We start from the raw sequence: 17,717 nt of genomic DNA, 5'->3' as shown, positions 1-17,717 counted from the left end.
GAGAGGAACAGGACTCCCAATCCCCCTCTCCAGCTGTGAGGCTAGGCCTCCAGGTCCTCTGCCACCCTGTACTTGGGTTTCACAGAGACCTCAGCACTTCTTTGGGGCACCCCTGGAGGATTGGCACCTTATCCAACAGCATGCCTTCCCCCTTTCCTGGGGCCCCCTTCCTAAAAACAGCGTGGTCTAAAGCGGTCTGGGGATCTATGTGGTACAGAGATTGACTGCCAGCATTTAAACAGTAAAAATATATTTATTTAAAAAGAGAAACAGATAGGAAAAGAAAAACAAAACAAAAACAGTTGCATTTAAAAAGTTAGCACAGCACAGCACACGCACAGCAAACAGCCTGACAAACAAAATGTGTTATAAACGCGTCCTGCTGGCCCTGATCTAAACTTGCCCTGTCTTGTGAATTACTTACTTTGTCTTACTGCCTGGAGGCCTCATTCTCTTTTGAATAGGCCGCATGCACAGGCAGGAGCTCTCCCACTGGCAACCTCTTCCTTCGAGCTGCAGCTGAGAACTGAACTCTCTTCCTGCCTAACACATGGCAAGAACAAAAGCACTTCCTGCCTCTCTAGGAGATTTTCCCCCTAGCGTTGTTGGTTTGGTTCTGGAAGGGAGGGGGGAGAGTGAGAGGAAGGCTACAAAGCCTGCTGAGGGATTTACTGATCCCTGCCAATGAAGCACCAACACTCTAAGATGGTGTTTCTCCACACTGCCCATCTAAGGAACCTCTTAACCTGTGGGTGTAAGACCAAGGACTTTCCTTTCTTCATCTCACTGAGAGCTGAAATATCCACCACCTGTCTTATCAGGGGTACTGGTACAAATGCCTTTCTCTAGGCCTGTCTAAAAAAAGACCACCACATAACCCATGGTGCTGTCAGTGGATCTAACCTTTTAATCTGCACACCATGGCTGAAAAACTGTTTGCAGAGACTCTGTGGGGGGCTAACATAGGTGTACTACCACTTGCTGGTAACCAATGATATCTAGTTGTCACCTCTCAATCTCCAGGTAGTGCGGTTGAACATTTCTGGCCGGGGATGATACACTGCCCCCTGCACTAGCGGCTCTCCCTCATCAGGAGTCTCCAAGGATCTATAAAGATGGCCTTTTAGTTTCTGAATCATGTCCATCTTAGCAAGAAGGGGCCAATTACCATGATCTCTGCTCCCTGTTCTATTATCTTCTGGAGGAGTTTCTGGATAATCTGAAGTGGTAGGAAAGCATACAGAAGACCCCTTGACCAGTCTTCATTTAACGCTTCTGTGCTATTGCTTTTTGATTTTCCAGTCTGGACATAAATAGTGTCAGGTGATGATCATCCTTTGTAACCAAAATGTCCACTTTCACCTTCTCAAGTCTCTGACACACCCATAGGAAGAGTTCCCTATTGAACAACCATTCTGTTTAATTGACTGTTACCAAGTTGTTTTGACCTGCCACATGGATAGCTTTTAGGGACTGAAGGTGATTCTCTGCCCATCAGATCAGTGGCCCCATTTCCTTGTGTAAAGTCTGGAAACAAGTTCCCCTCTGCTTGTTGATATAAGCTTTGGCCATAATATTGTCCATCTGGACCAAAACATGATGACCCTTCAGGATGTCCTTGAACTGCATCAAGTGTCAGCCTGATAGCTCTCAGTTCCAGGAAGTTTATGCTTTTCTGCAACTCCAGGGGAGACTAGATCTCCTTATTTATCTGACCTTGGGAATGCACTCCTCAACCCAACAGACTTGCATCCATTGTCACCACCAGCCTCTTTGGACTTTCAGTGGTTGCCTCTTGAGGAAAACAACATGAATTATTGTTGTCTATCTTGTGAAATGAAGCCTTTGTCCTAAGCAATGTCAATCTGAACCTCTAGGTGAACAGTCAACTGGGTTGGAATCAGAGTACTTTTATTCATGTTGGGCTCTCAGGACCCCCATAGCTCACCTGTAAGGATTTCAGAATCAGATCCTTGGAGCTTGCCTTGACTAGGATGTTGTTGAGAATAAACAGATCCACTCCCTGCAGCCTCAGAAAAGCTACCTGAGAAACTAGAGACTTAGTGAAAAAAATTCCCATGGGGAGGACTGAAGGAAATTTGTGATGGCCCAGAGTTATAGGAATGTGGGGAATTCCTCAGATAGATCTATGGAGGCCATGAAGTCCCCCTGCTGGAAAGCAGCCATGATGGACTTCACGGTCTCCATTATGAATTTCTTCATGACCATTCCTTGTTGGTCCATTTTAAATCCAGGATGACCCTTTTGGGAACTATGAAGAACACTGAATACATGCCTTGTGTCTGTTCCTGAAACGACACAGGCTCTATACCTCTCCTATGTCCAGTGGATGTAGGAAGACCATCTGGACCACCTGTCAGTGACAGACTTGCACCACCAGAATGCAAACCTCTGCCAGTAACCTCCAATTCCAATGCTGTGTGTGGTTGTGACACAGTAATGCTGAATTTTGTTTCTTAGTTCCTTTGGAAGCTTGACCCAGTTTGCCAGAGAAGGAAGACAACCCGTTCTCTTTGGATTTGAATCGCCACTTTTGTTACAAACTCATTTGTTATGAGGGCCGAATCTGACATAAATGAGACCTTGTCAGACCGGGCCATGTGTGTCATAAAAGGTAATGCCAGGTAGCAGAGATATAAACTGATTCAGCCCCTGGGCTGCAGGTCTGACATCCCTGCTTTAAAGGGTTTGTTGCAGCCTGGCTTGGGATCACATCAAAAAGGCATGAAACATTTCTTATTCTTGATATCCCTCTTTTTTGATGGCAATGCTTTCTTCTTATCTTTATCTTTGATAAGGTACCTGTCAAGACTTTCACCAAAAGGGTTAGCACTATTGAAAAGGACTGCTGCCACTTTAGCTCTTGCTGATGAGTCCGCATCCCAGTTTCTTAACCGTATGTTCCGTCTTGCCGAAATGCTAGAAGCCATGGCTCTAGCTGACTTCAAGGTGGTGTCTGCAGCCAAAGCAGTGGTCAATGCAATCTTCTTTAGCTCATCTTTCAGTTCCTTTCAGATGGTGCTGTCTGCCATGGCCAGGTCAGAAGTCCAGGAGCAGGCCTCTAACTACAGTGGGACCCAGAGGGGGGCCAGGCCACTCCATTCAACCCTTCCCCTTCCATCTGTGTGGCCCCTCCATTGGAGGGCCTCCAATCTGCCCCAGTTACTCACTGCCACTCGCTGCCACTCTGAACAAGTGCAGCATTGCTACTGTAGCATAGCTGCCAGTCTCCTCTCTGCCACGTCACTTGAAAAAGCAGAAGCAGCCACTGCTGTTGCTCCGATTGAGCAGCATTTTCTTCCTGGCTTCCACGCTGGACATGCTCCGACCAGGCCCCTGTGGCTGCTGTAGCACTCATGCCCCAGGGATGGGACTCACTCCTAGAATCACCTTGCCATGCTGGCACAAAAGAATGCCGGGAAAGAGAGAGACCCTCCAAGTGCTGGGGTGCTGAGGGAGGAAGCCTTCCTTGGAACAGAAACAAGCCCCTGCTAGCTGAATCCTCAGTGGCCAGAGACAGTGGGGGCCTTGGAATCTGAGGGGGAGCAGTTTCCTCTGGGAGGGCGGGATGGAGGCTTTGCTTTTGTCTGGCCAGAGAGACCAGCAGGGAGGGGCTTCAGATTGGCATCAGGGGTGGGGAAGCCTACTTACAGTCAGATCCCCCTGGAATGTTTACTGAGTTAGACAAATGGGTGGGAACTGTCAAGAAGCAGAGAAAGTGTTTAGGGCTAAATCAGGTTGCCCCCTGTCCACCCCAACAAAAATGCTTCTGTGGGCCCCCTCAAAAGAACTCCTGGCTATGGCCCTGCCAAGGAGTAGGCTGCTCTAATGAAGGGAAAACCTGTAACCAAAGCTCTAAGGGAATTGGCAGAGGCCTCAAGGTCCCTCTGAAAGGCCCGTTCAGTGCGTATATCACTGTTGTCCTTTGGCATATCATCTGCATCCGTGGGGAGCACTGAAGGGGATGCTAAACAACTGATATGATCATCCACTGCTGGAAGTCTGAAACTCTTGGGAGCTTCGGGTATGAGAAAATAAAACTTAGCAAAATTAGAAGACTTAGCCTTAAGTTTCACAGGCTGTTCCCATTTGGCTTTCATCACTGCGTAAAAACCCAGCTGGTAAAGGAACAAAGGTGGGTTTAGTCCTTGACTTTGGCAATGATTTTATCAGAGCCTTTGGGAAATTCAGTGTCCCCATCTATTCTGGGTATAAGAGAGTCCAGAGTTCCCAAGACTTTTGGTAAGAATCTAATATGGAGCTCCTAGGGAAACAGCCTGGCTAGGCTAGTAGGTACAATCGCTGCCTCTTCCTTAACAGAAGAAGAGGCTGAGAATCTCCTTCTTCATCACTTAACAGAGGAATGTGATCCCTGGGGAACTTATAGTCTGTTTGTTCTAATTTTTTTAATTTAAAATGGTTTAAAGGATTTAGTCACACCCTCGTCTCTGCCCCATTTCTTGGACTTAACATATCTATCTCTGTCTTGGAGCTCTCTTTACAAAGGTCTCTCTCTACACTCCTTCCTGATTGCAGCCTACAGCCATGAAAATATATTGGCTTTGGCATCTTCTCCTGAAAGACCCATCCATGATTTCACTCTCAGACTGAGTGTTATTATTGGATGAAGGGGAATTTGGAAGTTTGAATGAACATGTTGAGTCTTCCATGTTGAATCCCTGGTCTGCCAATGAAATAGAAAGTAGTCACTCAGCATATTGTAGTTAATCCCTCTAGAACCCAGGGTCTGATTCAGTATAAGCGGGGCTTTTTTTGAGCATGAACGCAGTTCCAGCTGGTTTGGTGTCAGAGGATGTGGTCTAATATGCAAATGAGTTCCTGCTGGGCCTTTTCTACAATAAAGCCCTTTGTGAAACAATGGTGCTGTCAGGGTGTGTGGCCTAATATGCAAATGAATTCCTGCTGGGCTTTTTCTACAAAAAGCTCTTTGTGAAACAATGGTGATTTCAGGGGGTGTGGCCTAATATGCAAATGGACTTTTTCTTTAAAAAAAAAAAAGCCCTGAGTATAAGCCAGCTCCTAAGATGGCCACCCTTCCCACTCTTTTCTGGCCTGAAGGCCTTCTAGCCTGAGGGAAACAAAGGGGCTTTACTACCCAAGGTAAGTAGAAGTCTCTGACTCCCAGCCACACCAGAGGGAAGGGAGGGGGGAATTTTTCTGGCTGTTTATCCACCAGGTTTCCTTTACAAATGAGTAAAAACCAGGGCCAAGTTAGAAGGAAATGAAAAACACTGGACGGGTGCCCAGCCACACAACCCTACCTTACCCGCAGGGTGCAACCAGCTCGGACCTCCACCGGCTTCAAAGAAACTGTCTACACTGGGAGTGAAGAGGTCCTCAGTCTTCTGGGCTACTACCTAGGCAGTGCTGCTCCAGAGACTGCTGTCAACTCTACCGCTGCCCTAGGAGTCTCTGCAAGTATAGGATCACAAAGGAACCAGCTGGGAGGGATGTTGGCAGTGAGAGCAGGAGTTGGCAAAGCCCCAAGACTGCCCAGGAATCAGCCTGCGGTCTCAGCAGCAAAGGGACCATGTGGCCAGCCACCACAGTGAAAAGAGAGATACCAGAGAGGTGTAGGTAGCTAGCTACCATCCTCTGTTTGGTTCCCTGGTCGCCTCAACATCTTTCATATTATCAGTATCTTCATGCTCAGAAAAGCTCAAGCCAACTCATCCTGCTTCAAGGGCAGGGCCAGTAAGGCTGGGAAACAAGGGGATAAGCCCCTCTACTCCAGGATCAAGTCTAAGCTGGCCCTGTCCTCAGAGAAGAGAGCAATGTTCCCAATAGTGAGGACTGACCCACTACCAGGATCACTGGAGAATAACGCAAAACCAGTCTCAGAAAACAAAAAATCACAACAAACTGAGACTTCTGCATGTTAGCTGTTGATTGTAAGGGGCTATTTTGTAGAAAAAGAGATGCTGGAGCTCATTAGCACAACTCATTTGCATAACTCATTTGCCACAAACCCCTGACATCACTGGAAGATGTACTGAATTATATCAGCTCAGCATCTACCTTAAATGCTTTTTGAATTATAATTGTCATAATAAAACCTTATTCCCATCATACTTTTTAAATTACTTTCTCCTATGAGGCCAAAGTGACATGATGAAGATTTCCATTTGTCTGCTTTATATGCTTTGGATATTCCCCTTTTTGCTAGGGAAAATATTAGAAAGCTTGTCAAATCATAAAGAGTTCAACAAAATTCTCACAGAGGGTTGAACAATGGAGCCCAGAAACTGTCGGGGGGGGGGGAGGGGAGAGAAAGAATGAGCACAGTAAAATTTAGAGGTTCCGGAGCTCCACTCCTGTGAGCTCCTGCCCAAAATGAGGCCTGATTGTAATCATGGGCAATGTCACTCAGTCCTTGAAAGAAAAATGTTCTTATCTCTTAGCTTCTTCTCTGCTGGACTTTCTGTGTTCAGATGAACAATGATTGCTTATAGTGTAGCCAATGCCACTACATAATATGGTTCCATAGTAGGTCTTCTTAAACAATTCTGACTTCATAATATACTTTCATTTAATCAATAAGTCAATGATTAGAATTTTCTCTATTAATCCCACTATTGATAAATTCTGCAGAGTAATATTTTACTTATAATTGAAAAGACGCACCTAGCTGAGTGTGCTCACTGATGCTGGACTTACCTCGTAAGTACTGACTATAATGAGAACGATTTACAATCTTAATAACAATTTCCTTCAAAATTTGTGATTCATTATTAATGACAGACACAATTAAGATTTTCTATCATTATTCATTACATTATTTCTATCATTATTCATTACATAACAAAGTATCACATTCTGGATGTACAAAGGTACATATACATTAGTGATCAATTCATCTGAAAACACATCATCTAAAATAATTTCACCAAATAATTTCACCTAAAATAAATTCAATCTTTAATTTGGGTGGAATACCATTCTGTTAAGATATTTACCTTGAAGAATTATATTCATGATGTGGTCTTTTGCCATTATGGCGTTCCCATCGAGAGGATGACTGCTCAACGGGAGGAAAACCTGAGGTGCCTGAACTCCGCCTTAACTGTGGAGTTGGTAAGCTATTTCGGCTATTTAGTCCCTGTTGAACAAATTAATAGCAGTTATATAGTTTTCCTAGATGCCTAAAATAAGATACAGTCTTTCTTGATATTTGTATTATTTACTTCAAATTATATTCACTAACCTATATTAAAAGTGTCTAATCTTATTAACCTTAAGCAGATATATCAACTCAAAAGCCTTTACTGGCGTATATCAGATTATAAAGAAACAAATAAACAGCTAGAGAAATAACAAAAACAGTCATATGCAGCTATACATTGGACAATCAATCCTTGATTACCAGACTCAAGAATAAAGCAACCTTTTCAGTTATTTCAGATGACAAATCATTCAGAAGACAGCAAACCTTTACAGCATCTGAGCAGCCTGTCATATTGAACAGAACTGGATCTAGAAACCTAAGGTGTATAGTATCATAAAGGGAACAATAGAGAAGAATATGGGACAACGAGTCAACTTGTTTTAAATTACATATACAAAGTCTTAATGAAAGTGGGATTTCATAATATCTACCATAGGTAACTGCTGATGGGATGTACTGTATCTGGCAAGGGTAAATGCTCTACGCAATTTTGGAACATGGAGAGTAGATAAATAAGAAGGCAAATGACCAATAGTTGGGGAAATCCCAAAATTCAGAGGAGAACAAGATTTATTCACAGCACTCAGTTTTTGTAATTCAATATCTAAAATCCTGCATTTAATTACATAATATGCATTTGTAAGAGGAAGCATATAAAGAGAGTCCATAGACAAACCTAAGGTGATTATTTTCCTCTCTATGCAGGAAATCCATTTGGACGAGGAGGATTCAGACAGCATTTGATATAAATAACTCCCACAGTTAGCGGAATAGTGCACACGCAGTCAGTATTTGATTGATATAAGCCATGCTCTAGTTTCTAACATATTGAGGCCTGTTTCTAGACAAAGAGTGGCATATGAGACACAGCATGCATGGTAAGCCCATGATTTTCCTAACAAATTTGGACTGAACTCTTTCGATAGCGGACTCAAAGGCACTAATCCAAGTTGGAATACCATACAATAACTGAGGAATTACTTTGGCCTTATAGATTTTTTAAGCCGCTGGAACAAACTGGTTGCCTCTATTAAAGAAAAACCGGGAAATGGCTGATGCAGTAATGGCTGCTAAATTAACTAGATTTATGGTGACATGACCAGGACATATTGTAACTAAAATGGAGACTTAGGTATTTAAAATGCCTGACCTGTTCGATTTCTTTCCCATCGAATAACCATTTGTGGATGTTACAAGACTTAGCAAAAACAAGAATCTTAGATTTTTCATAGTTCAGATGCAATTTGTTTTCTTGACAAAAACTGAGACATCTATTCAACAGTCGTCTGAGCCCAACCTTTGTACGAGAAAGGAGTACTGTGTCATCTGCATATAACAAGATGGGTACACGCATAGAGCCCAATTCTGTTAGTACAGGAGCCTTAAGCAGATATATAAATAAACATATGGAACTTTCAGCTATTTATAATGGTGCACTAAGCTGTTTACGGGCATGACATAAAGATAATAATAAATCTACATTGTCTTATACCTGTGATGTTAAAGTCTCTGAAACTGATCAGCTAAAGTGTTGTGTGGGCATAGATTGTTCAGATTCTCAAGGAAGTGAACAGATTGAAGCTGTCCTGTATTCTGTTGTCAGTTCTCCTTGAACGGTACCAGACCCTTGACCCTCTAGGACTGGCTAGGCCAGGGAAGCTGGAAACAGTTTATGCCTGGTGGGCTGGTTGATCCAAAAAGCTTCTCCTTCTCAGCTGGAGAAGCAGCAACTGGGACATCTATGGGCATTGACTATGCAGGGGTCTCCTGGACCTCCAGGCCATGTTTCTGGCTTCTCCTCTAAGGCTTCTGAGTCACAGTCCAGAGCCAGCTCAGTGGGAGTCATCACAGCAGCATAGCTTCTATGAAGCAAAGGAAGTTGCTTGTTTGGCTGAGATTAAAAACTCATTCTGAGGCAGGATGATCATTGAGTAAAGGTCCTGGCATATGAGAAAGTTAAGAGACCAGGGGCACAGAGGCAAAGAGGGTGAAGAGAAGGGTGCAAATTAGACAACAGTAAAAGGAACAGAAACTGGTAAAAACTGTTGGAGGAAGAAGGCAAAAGAGCCCGGGAATTGATACAAGAAGGGATTAATCAGAGAGGTGACTATGAAGATGCTTCACAATGTATAGAGACCGGCAGTTATAGAAGAAAGAGCTAGATCAGCTAGTCAAGAGTTAGGTTCACTGAATAACGGGGAAACTAGGGGTCCCAACCCTCCCGCCCTGGCGGGGGACCCCAGGATTTCCACCCTCTTCCCCCGCTCCCCCAAAAAACAGAAGCGGGGGGAGGGGGGAAAATGGCGAGCTGCTGCCACCCCCTCCCCGCCCAGTGAACCCGTAGGCGGCGGGCCCGCCGGCGCCCAGCAGCAGGAGGAGGTGGCGGCAGCGGAGGAGCTGTCGGCCGAGGGCCTCGCTGTCGGCGTTGGCGCAGCAGAGGGGCAGCAGGAGCGCGGCGAGGAGATCGGGCGCGCAGGAGCAGCGGAGGCGGCGGAGCCAGGCGCGGCCCAGGGCGGTGAGGGAGCTCTTGAAGGGGTGCAGCACAGCCCCGCCAGCACCAGTGCGGCAGCGCCGGAGGCCGAGGAGGAGGCCCCGAGCCCCTGGCCCTGCTCTCCATGCCTGCACCACCACCCTGCTTCACCCAGGCCTCGAGCCTCAGGCGGCCGCAGAGGGGCGGGGAGGATGAGCGGGAGGAGGAGGGAGGGACAGCTGCTAGTGCGGCGCTTGTCACAGCCTTGATATTGGCTCCACCCCTAACATCTCCTGGCTCCACCCCCAAAGTCCCCAGCTATTTCTTTAATTGGACTTGGCAACCCTAGGGGAAACCATTCATTGAACCACTAAACAGCCAAGGAGAAAGTAAAACTGGAGCATATCTGGAAAGTATTAATTAAGACGTGTGCCTTTAGGAAGTAGGGAAGCAAAGGAAGTTTGCACAACTGAGGAACGAGGGAGTCCAGAGCTGACAAAGAAAATCTGCCATATGTGGGTTTTGCAGTCACTGCAACATTGTGGCCTGGAAACCATAAGAAAGCAACAAGGATAAAAAAGCAGAAGTATCAGGATAAAGCTCACATACTGATTTGAATTAACAAGCCAATGATGAAGTTGCAAACTTCTAAATATTAAATTGAGAGAGAAAAAGATTACACTGTAATTTATGGCAGGTCAGGATTACATGATAGCTGACAGTGAGATCCTAGGAACACTTTCCTGGGAGTAAGCCATATTGAATAGACCTGAGTAGGACTGTCAGTACACCTGCTTAGGATGGTATTGAAAGTGTGTATACATTAATTATACCAACAATTTCTGGAAGCTTTGTAGGATGTTTTATACCTGTACCATCTTTTTAAAAAGTGTAAAACTGTACATTTCAAACATATGAAGTCAGCACAATTGCAAAAAAAAAAGATAATTATGTCAATATGTACATGTGTGCATAGATTACACTTATTTTTTAAAGTCTCGGGACCTACTGTTATAAAAAAATACTTTCAAATATTTTCAAAAATTGTCAAATACAGAACATCACATATTTTGTGTATATTCTCACCAGCATAGTGCTCCTCAAACAAAACTTCTGTATCCCTTTGCTCTTCTGTTCTCAAATTCTCTCTCAGGCTTTGAAAACATGCAAATTACTAAGCAATAACTAAAGTAACAAGATTGTTCCAGCTTGTAAAACCTTTCATACTTCAATTTTTATGAAGTTCAGTCAGAAATTGAAATTAGAAACACATTGTAGAAAGCTACAGATGTTCCAAATATTGCTTCTGATTTACTGAATTATGTCATTTTCAAAGAAATACTGTAATGAGTAGAGCAAATTATAAATGCATTACATATTTTACACTGCTAAAATAAGTTTAGGTTTGACAAGCAGGGAACCCACAATTACTTGTGGAGAGCATCTCATTTTTTCCCTCCACCACTGTTTCTTCTTTCCCTTTCCTGAAAACTCCAAGACGGGTTTCCTTGAAAACCATGTTCCTGCATCTTTCTCTCCTTCCCCCCCAAAACCAAGTTATATTTATCTTTGTCCCACTTTCTTCAGCTTCTCCCCCTTTCCCTCCTGCTGACAACCTCTCTACTCGTCAAGTTGCACAGTGCCAGCTGAGCCTGGCCAGTTGCATGATGGGGAACCTAGCAGGGGATGCCTCATCTTCCCCCGTGTCCTTCACACACTATTTCTTCTTTCCTTCTACCTGGCAAACTCTTTCTCTGTGTCCTTCTCACAGTCCTTATGCCCCAAGCAGAAGTTAAACTCCCTTACTGGGGTATTCAGTAATATTTTGTGCCAAAACGACAGGTGTGTAAGAGAACATGCATTTATTGGCGATAAGCAACTATTATCCCAGGTGTTCAATCCAATCCAATCTCTAAAATAATACTTAATCCAATTATGTGCCTTGGTTACTTTCTCCTACCTACCTCTACACATTAAAGAACTAACTTTTAAAATCATCTCTCTGGAATGAACAACAGAAGCCCTATCCAAATTTTTCCCTATGATAGTGGCCAACTCCTGTTCACATACCAAGACACAGGCAAACGGAAACAAGAAGCTCACATGAATAAGAGGGATGGGACAGAGCTCTAAGATTAACAGTTACAGAAGCAGTGAGATAACCATCTTAATAACATTTTTTAAAAAGCTCCGTAACATACCAGGAAGTAATGGAATTATGTACACACATGTATATTAAAATTATACAGTCCTAAATTCTATTCCTAATCCAAGAACCTGCAGAAGACTGCACACATAGCATAGCATTTGAAGCAGACATCAAGGCAGGTACACAAGTTAGAAGGATGCTTCCTTCAATCTGTACTATGTAGGAGGGTAGCAGAAGGGCCAACTTTCCATATTTCTTTCTGCCAGTCAACTCCTCATAATAGTCACAGGATGGTACTGAATAGCATGCAATATATATACAATTCTGCTTTTGTTAATTTTTGCCTTTTATCCTAACCAGAAATATGTGAAAAAGTACAAATATAGGAAAAACATAGCAGCTACAAATATCAAAATATTCTTGAAGATATTTTAATGTGTGCCGCATTTCTTATAATTATAATATTTTGACCTTGTGTGGCTTATGATCTCCTTTGTCAGATGAGGCCTCCACTTCTAGACACGGATAAAAGCCCGGAAATGGTGTAAACAGGTTAGCTTTTTGCCTGCATGATCCTGAGAAAGCACTCATCAAGCTATTAATGCTCTGAAGGGAAGAAATCACATGAGGGGGAAGGCCTGGCTCATTCAGGAGGTCAGACACAATGTTGCGGGTTTCATTTAGCACAGAAAGATCAATTCCAGTTCCACTGCAAGCATTCTGAAAGACAGAAAAATATTGTTAGCTAACAATTATATTTGTTACAGAAAACATATCGCCCACATTTCTATTCAATCAATGCACAAAGTGGTTACAAAGTAAAAATGCAGCACTAATTAAAAATAGTGACTAATCCTCTGTGGGGAGAAAAGCAGAACAGAAATACTAAATAAAATCACAACAAAAACATAATTCAGTCATAAACTTCAGGCAGGAAATAAAACACGTACAAATACTGTCCAAAGCTTTCTGGAATAAACATATCCTTAATTTTCTTTAGAAAGGCCCACAGGAATTAAGATAAATGCATCTCCTTCATGAAGGCATCCCACAACTTAAAAGAAGCAGCAGAGAAAATTCTTCAGCAAGTCCCCACCAATTAAACCTCTGAAAAATCAAGTTACAGCAGGTCACCCACCACCATATTACCCAAACTAGCATACATGTGAACATCCTGTAATAAGCAAAGATATCACTTTGCTAGCATGTAAAAAACAAATGTATTCTGGGTACTTTATTTCTATATGGCACAAACCGAATTACAAACTGAAATTCATCACGAATAGGGCCCGGTTCATAGTTCATGAACCAGAGATGGCTCAACAACACAGCTGCAGGAGTAGGGTTGCCAAGTCCAAATCAAGAAATATCTGGGGACTTTGGGGGTGAAGCCAGGAGATGTTGGGGGCGGAGCCAGGAACAAGGGTGTGACAAGCATAATTGAAGTCCAAGGGAGTTCTGGCCATCACATTTAAAGGGACAGCACACCTTTTTAAACGCCTTCCTTCCACAGGAAATAATGAAGGATAGGGACACCTTCTTTTGGGGCTCATAGAATTGGACCCCCTGGTCCAATCCTTTTGAAACTTGGATGGTATTTTGGGGAGAGGCACTAGATGCTATACTGAAAATTTGGCACCTCTATCTCAAAAAACAGCCCCCCTAGAGCCCCCGATACCCATGGATCAATTCCCCATCATTTCCTATGGGAATCGTTCATGGAGGTGCATGATCGCTGTGGGGGAAGGGGCTTCCCCCGCCAGCCAGCTGGCTGGGGGAGGCGGGGAGTCTGTAAAACCGGGGGATCCCCCTCTGGGACCTGGGGATTGGGAAGCCTATGCAGGAGGCTGGACCTCTGACAGACAAAGGGATGGGAAGAATTAGGCCTGGCCCAATGGAGGGAGTCCTAGGATGATGGGCAGAGACCTCACCATCAAGGTAAACAGGAGGTGGGTCAAGCTGAGAGATGGAGGGGATACGAGGAAGCTCTGAGAACGAGGCAAAGAAGGAAAAAGCCACAGCCAGGAAGTACAGGTAGTGTAACAAGTGACAGTCCAGCTGGGAGGGGGAGGACTGGGTAAGTCTAACCCCCTCCCCTTCACTTTCTGAGGCCTCAGGAGCATCCCAGTGAACAGGTCAAAACAGCGGAGGGAGGCATGCCCCCAGGTGTGCAAGTGGGGCATGACTGTACACTAGGTGGCCACATTTGTATTAGGTGAAATTTCTGAATTGTCTCCAAAAATGGTTCCACATAGAGCATTTAGCAGTAACAGAATCTGGTTGCTATCAAAGCAAGAATGGCATTATGCAGAAAAGACCACAGATGACAAATCAACCTAGTAAAAAGCACACCAAGCCAATTCCATTGCTTGTTTGTTGAGACAGAAATTGCCACTAAATGACAAACCTGATCTTTCAGGGAGAATACAGTGCCATCCAGAACAGGATCAACAATTACGGTATTTCTATAATCCTACATTCTCCCAGTTCTCAACACTTCCCTCTAGTCTGGATTAAGTTCCAGTTTGTTTGCCACGATCCAAGCCATTATGGCATCCAAGCATGAGTTCAGCACTTCCACCACTTGTTTGAATGTAGATAGAAAGGAAAAATGAAACAAAAAGCACTAGAGACTTCTTAAAAATAAAAGCTGGCAATTCAGAGAACTTGGAATATTGTTATAATTTTGTGACACTATAACAATAGGTTAATTACCATTTAAAGGAAACAAAAAAAGCTTCCTGGTGGCATGGGAGAATAGTTTTAGCAGGGGACTGGAGAAGGAAAATGCTGGGAAGCCTGCCATGCAGAAGTCCCATTGTTGCTGCATTGTACTGGCAGCTGCAACAACAACAAGGAAACAAAAGCCTTTACCGTGTGGAAAATATTCTTCTTATAGAAGGAATGTATAGTAATAGGTGGGATGTAAACTGCTTTGTGAGGAAGTTTAGTTTACATATACTGGAAAATAGAATAAAAGCATGTATTGTTGAGTAGAATAAAATCTTTGTCCTATTACTGACACTTAGTCTTCCTTGATGAGTCAACACAAGCAAGGAGGGCTTGGAGAGGAGACGAAGACAGGGAAACAGGTTTTGTCCTGAGAAAGCACCATTCATAACTGAATGCAGATGGAAAGGTTAGGGTTTTCTGCTGTACTGTTTTTTATGAGAGATGCTGAATGGGGCAGGGCTACTGAACGTCTTAGAATTTCTGCATTCAAAAGTACTGACAGACAGTAATACAAATTACAGTTAACAACCAGTGGCTTAGAATCCCAACCAGCCATTTAAAAATCAGAGTTTCTTGGGCACTTATTCTCAGTCATCATGACAGCAATTTACAGCTGGATTCTGTTGTAACATCTGAAAACTGCACTTTTTGGATATGTCCACAACACTTTTTGGATATGTCCACAAGGTCACCATATGTCTCTTAATCTGTATTTCTAAATACATGGGCAAATTCCTGGCTCCTCTTCCCTTCATGCCCTTGTAAACATAGATAAAGAGAAACAAATCAGTTTGTACAGACAAACCCCAAAATTAGGGAAGGCAAAATTTTGATTTTACTGAGCATAGTTATTGATTATAAGGAAACATGTTAAGAAAGCACATTTCTATTAGAAGCAACTGACAAAAGAAATAAATAAAACTATAGAAAAAAACACTGATTTTCCCTGATCTCAAATTTACCCCTACAGATGGAAAAATCAGAGATAAGAATTTTTGGGTTATAGAAGCATATACTCTCAGCTACTGAAATCTCAAGAAAAATGTAAGAAAAACAGGTTGCTTACCTGTAACTGATGATCTCTGAGTGGTCATCTGTGCATTCACACCCTTGGGATATTGACAGTGCCTGTGCCAACTTCATTGGTGATTGCAAGCTCCTGAAAGGTCTTTTCTGTGCCCAGTATCTGGGCATGCTTGGGAACTCCTCCACACATGCCCAGAGGAGGGCACCAGAACCCTGCCAGTTTCCTTCTGGCTGCCGAGCAAGTGACAAATATAGCAACTATGGTGACAACAGAGGGGAAGGATGGGTGGGTGGTGAGGATGCACAAATGACCACTTGAGGATCATCAGTTACAGGTAAGCAATCTGTTTATATTCTTTGTGGTCTCCGTGCTTCACACTCTTGGGGAATTAATAAGTCCTACCTGGAAGTGGGGGTTGGCAAGAATTAATTGCAGGCAGAGTTCCAACAGACACTCTGTCTCTCTCTTATGTCTAGTGCATAGTGCTTGACAAATGTGCTAGGAGTGGCCCATGTAGCAGTCCAACAGATGTCCTGGAGCGGGACGCCTTTCAGGAAGGCCATAGACATGGCCATCACTCTAGTAGAGTGAGCTTTTACTGAACCTGGGAGAGGACGTTTAGCCAGCATGTAGCATAGTTTGATGGTCTCTACCAGCTGCTTAGATAATCTTTGCAACGACAATGCTGAGCTTAGCTTATGACCAGCATAGGAGACAAACAGGTGAGGAGTTGAGCGAAATGCGCATGTTCTGTCAGTATAGAACAACAGGGCTCATCTTACATCTAGCAGATGCCACCTGCATTCATCATTCGAAGTGAGGTTAGGTAAGAAAGCAGGCAAGAACAGATTAGATTGGGTACAGAACTCAGAGACAACCTTCGGAAGGAAATTAATGTCTGAAGTTAAAGTGACCCCTTTGGTGTGAAAGTGAAGAAAGGGAAAGTTGCATCTCAGAGCCCTCAGATCACTGACACGTTTTGCCAAGGTGATAGAGACTAAGAAAGTCATCTTCCATGGAGCTCACACTTTGCTAACGGTTCGAACAGCCTCCTCATAAGGGAGGCCAGCATAAGTTGTACGTCCCAAACAGGTACTGGTGCTTTTGTTAGGAGATGTCTGTGAAGAAGACTCTTGAGAAGGCATTTGTTGTCTGGGTGAGAGAAGGCAGAAAACTACCAATCAATTGGTGAGATCACAATGAGGTAGATTTATAGTGATGAATGACACATACCAGCATCCAAGAGTGATAAAAGAAATGAGAAAACAGAAGAGAGAGGTGAGGTGTGTGCCTGCACTCCCAATTCTGCTACAAATGCCACAAATTTATCCCACTTGTAAAGAGTAGGCATATCTGGTGGAAAGCTTCCTGCTGTTCTCCCAAGACTTCTCGTGCCTGAGGGGAAAATGAGTCTAATTTGAGGGTGTCAAACTCATTTGTTATAAGGGACAGATGTGACATAAATGGAACTTTGTCAGGCTTGGCCACCAGGGAAAAACATGAAAGGGCTGGGCACTGTGAACTCTGCAAACCCGCACAACCTCTCTGAAAAAACAGGTTGCTTACCTGTAACTAACAATCTTCGAGTGGTCATCTGTGCAGTTACATTGTTGGAATATACGGTGCCTGCACCAACTCCAACGATGCTTCTTAAAGCTTCAGCAAGGATCTTCATGCCCTTCCACTGGACATGCCCAGGAACCCCACTGGGGCGCCCAGATCACGCCAGTTCCTTCTGACCGCTGAACAACCCAGCAAAGTTCATAGGTTGTCAGCAGTGGGGAAGGAGGGCGGGTAGTGTGACTGCACAGATGACCTCTCAAAGATCATCAGTTACAGGTAAGCAACCTGTTTATCTTCTTCATGGTCTCTGTGCATCACACTGTTGGGAGATTAACAGGCTCAGTCTTACCTGGAGGAGGGTGCTGCATGACCTCAATTCTGACTTGATCGCAGAACCGTCTATCCCACTCTGGCACAGTCACGCTGCTGCACATCAGGGGCATAGTGCTTCATGAAGGTGAGCAGGGAAGCCCAGGTAACAGCTCTGCAAATATCTGACAAGGGCACCCCTTTGAGAAACACGGTGGACATAGCCATGGCCCTTGTGGAGTGGGCACGTATGGGTCCA

The 17,717-nt window shown here is 43.9% G+C and overlaps 1 protein-coding gene across 1 annotated transcript in view; it reads right to left on the bottom strand.

The window, feature by feature from the left end:
- PDE3B (phosphodiesterase 3B) overlaps positions 1–17,717 on the bottom strand; it is a 137,645-nt gene that overhangs the window by 94,677 nt on the left and 25,251 nt on the right. The window contains exons 3-4 of the mRNA XM_060261334.1: positions 12,298–12,546; positions 6,999–7,141 (exon numbers count right to left, since the gene is read on the bottom strand). Coding sequence (XP_060117317.1) covers positions 6,999–7,141; positions 12,298–12,546 — 392 coding nt within the window. The remainder of the gene's footprint in view (positions 1–6,998; positions 7,142–12,297; positions 12,547–17,717) is intronic.

This window comes from Heteronotia binoei, chromosome 21 (assembly GCF_032191835.1).
Source record: "Heteronotia binoei isolate CCM8104 ecotype False Entrance Well chromosome 21, APGP_CSIRO_Hbin_v1, whole genome shotgun sequence".
Classification (NCBI taxonomy): domain Eukaryota; kingdom Metazoa; phylum Chordata; class Lepidosauria; order Squamata; family Gekkonidae; genus Heteronotia; species Heteronotia binoei.
This window is presented reverse-complemented; position numbering and strand designations above follow the sequence as displayed.